Genomic DNA, 3,019 nt, shown 5'->3' on the forward strand with positions numbered 1-3,019 from the left:
TTAATCTCCTCACAGACGAGAGACAGAAACACTCACAGCGGGTCTTTTCTAAGAAGTCAGCCACAGATGGAGCAAACGTGCTGGAGACAGTTCAGCAGAACAGCGTCTGCAAACGGCTCGGACTCTTTAAAATGCTTCCACACTGCCGACATGTGACAGATATGGACACATGTCGACGTGATTGTTTGGTAAAATTTAAAAATCGGCCTTTTGATTCATTAAGCCGAATACCGAAACTGTTTTTTTTTGCAATTTTGGTTGAACATTCGGTGCATCCCTAAAAGCAAAGAAACCAGGAAATATTCACCTTTCAGAAGCTGTAAACAGACATTGGACTTTCTTTCTTACTCAAAATGATGTTAAAACGATTAATTTAATAGTTACAACTAATCGATTACATGACGTGCAGCTTACTGTCAACCACCTTGAGATGTGGTCAAAAATCTACTTCCATGCTCAAACATATTATGAATGTACAAATATTTAACGTTTGAATGGGCTGTCGGTTACAGATTGGGGCTACTTAAATTACTATAATTAATTAAGTTACTTCATTTATAAATTAAATAAGACAATAACACCACTGCAAGAAGAAGTTGGCTCCATATTTTGCTTCTGGCACCAGTTCAGAGGTCTGGGATCAAACCGGTGATCAGACTGATTAAATAATAATACAACGTCGCTGCTTATCTGAGCTATGAGACATCTGGTCAAACCTTAATGTGTTAGAAATGATATTTCATTAGACACAGTCCCTTTAGGTGACTTGAGAGGACTGGAGGTGATGGTCATCCGTGTGTGGAAGTGGGATAATTTGGGCTCTTTGATGTTCCTGACTTTCCCAAAGTCTCAGCTCAGACGAACGTGACTTCTCAGCTACGTGCCGAGTGTGCTGCCCCGTGCCTTACAGTGGGACCGTGAACAAAAGATGGAGAAGGTGAGATAAGTGTGCTCCTTCCTTTCCCGTACCGACACCTCTGACAGCTACCTCGCTCGTCTGTCCACGTTAACACTTCTGACGGACACAAGCCACAGCCGCCTGTGACGTGTGTCCCTTACAGAGTGCTATGCAACAGGAAGAGGCCCTCCCACCTGCGAGGTGAGCAAAACGCCACCGCACATCAAAAGGAAGCAATGGGTAAACAAAGGCGGCTGACATTCGCAGCTACGTGCCGAAGTGTGCCGACACAAACCACCGTTTCAGCTCGGCTCTGGTCAACGCGCACGTGAAGATCTCATTTGAGCCTGAACAGACGGGTGAATGAGTCTTCACTGTGTGGACACAAGCTTTTAAACCACAATCATCTTAAAACACAGGCACTGGCAGGCACTGTTGGTGATGTGTGCACAATCACACCTGGAGGGGGGGTGTGTGTGTGTGTGTGTGTGTGTGTGTGTGTGTGTGTGTGTGTGTGTGTGTGTGTGTGTGTGTGTGTCATTAAAACTTACCACGTTTCCTTGTTCGTCCACTGAATTAGTACCTAAAAACAGAAAGAAACGACGGTTTAATTTAAATAAGCTCCACGGGAGAAAGAAAATACCTTCAACATCATAGAAAAATAATATAAAAGTTCACCCATCAGACCAATTATTATAGACTCTACAGCCTTAAGGGTGATGAATATTCATTATTTAGAATTTTACAATAAAAGAATGAGCCAAAACATCAGGGGCTTCTCTTGTTAAGTGAAGAAGAAAATGGTTTTGTAGAAAAACACGTTTACGTTTCCAGTAAATGCATCAACTGCGCTGTATCTCAGGTGTGGTATCGACACTAGGGGTGAATTTTTTCTAATGACACTAAGCCCGACTGAAGACCAGAGCTAAAACAATTAGTTGATGAATCGATTAGTCGATCAACAGAAAATTTATTTTGCTAATATTTTATAGTTGCACCTGAGGATTTTCTATAACTCTCCTGGTTTTGGACTGCTGGTCAAGTGAAGATGTCACAAAGGGCTTCCTGAGCGCTTGATGATGACACGATTAGAAACCCAGAACGTATTGGAAGTGCACCAATCGTAGCGTGCTACTCCGCTTTGTCCAGCTCATGCGGTGTCACTGCCACAAAGGAGAGACCGGAGCTGAGGATCCTCCCGTGACTAATGAATCCACTTAGTTAGATACAGAGAAACTGGTTATTGCCAAACTGTGTGAACGTCGATTAGCTGAATGAGACAAAGCCAGAGTCCTTCTCCCCTCAGCGTTCAGGCAGCCTCTCACTGCAGATTCAGGCCAAGCCAAAGCAATAACTAACACTAATTAATGCAGAGTTCCGTCTTTCTGAAGCCGAGTCCCAGTTTTAAGAGTCCCTAAAGAGGTCAGAGGTCAGAGATTAAATTCCCAAACACAAACACCTGCAAATATTATCTGCATGTCATCCAAATCTTGTGGAAACAGGAAAAAAAGCCAAAGTATTTCACAAACCTATCGGCAGGGAAACCACACAGAAAGACGTAGACACGCATACTTTCTGGTTTTAATCCAGAATATCTCCAAGGACAAATCCATAAAGCAGAGATGCACGCCATTATATTCCAAACTGTAAAGAGCATATTCCCATTCAGTAATCCACATGTGCAACAGAATTATTCCATGATAGGGATGAGGAAAACGTGGCATCTCACAGTCCCAAACAATCCTAAATAGCTTCTGAAATTACAAAAATAAAAATGAATATCCGACTTCGGCTGCTCCGTGCATCACGCCATCGCCCGCTCCTCTGCAGACTGTGTGGCTGATCAATATCTGGCATTACACTCTGTTCCCCCGCCAACCTCAGAAATCACACAGACAAATAAAAGATTTGAAAAGAAATCCAAATGTGGCTTCGTCCCGGAATTAAAAATGAAAACTTCAGGGTCACTGGAAAGATAAAAAATTCAAAGCACCGGTGACCTGATGAACCCGGCAGATGATGTCCGCTCAGTCCCCGTCCTTGACCGGCTGAATACCAACGCTCCAGCTGAGCTCCAGAGAGAAGCCGACCTAACCAGCTGTGGTTTTATCAAGAAAACTT

At 43.3% G+C, this 3,019-nt stretch overlaps 1 protein-coding gene across 3 annotated transcripts in view; it reads right to left on the reverse strand.

Annotated features, from left to right (window-relative positions):
- timm50 (translocase of inner mitochondrial membrane 50 homolog (S. cerevisiae)) overlaps window positions 1–3,019 on the reverse strand; it is a 48,732-nt gene that overhangs the window by 35,372 nt on the left and 10,341 nt on the right. Inside the window, exon 3 of one of the 3 annotated variants that reach the window (XM_046074310.1) lies at window positions 1,450–1,481. The exons of the other annotated variants lie outside the window; for them this stretch is intronic. Within the exon in view, the coding sequence (XP_045930266.1) occupies window positions 1,450–1,481 (32 nt within the window). The remainder of the gene's footprint in view (window positions 1–1,449; window positions 1,482–3,019) is intronic. 3 annotated transcript variants of the gene reach the window in all.

This window comes from Micropterus dolomieu, linkage group LG17, assembly GCF_021292245.1.
Source record: "Micropterus dolomieu isolate WLL.071019.BEF.003 ecotype Adirondacks linkage group LG17, ASM2129224v1, whole genome shotgun sequence".
Taxonomy (NCBI): Eukaryota; Metazoa; Chordata; class Actinopteri; order Centrarchiformes; family Centrarchidae; genus Micropterus; species Micropterus dolomieu.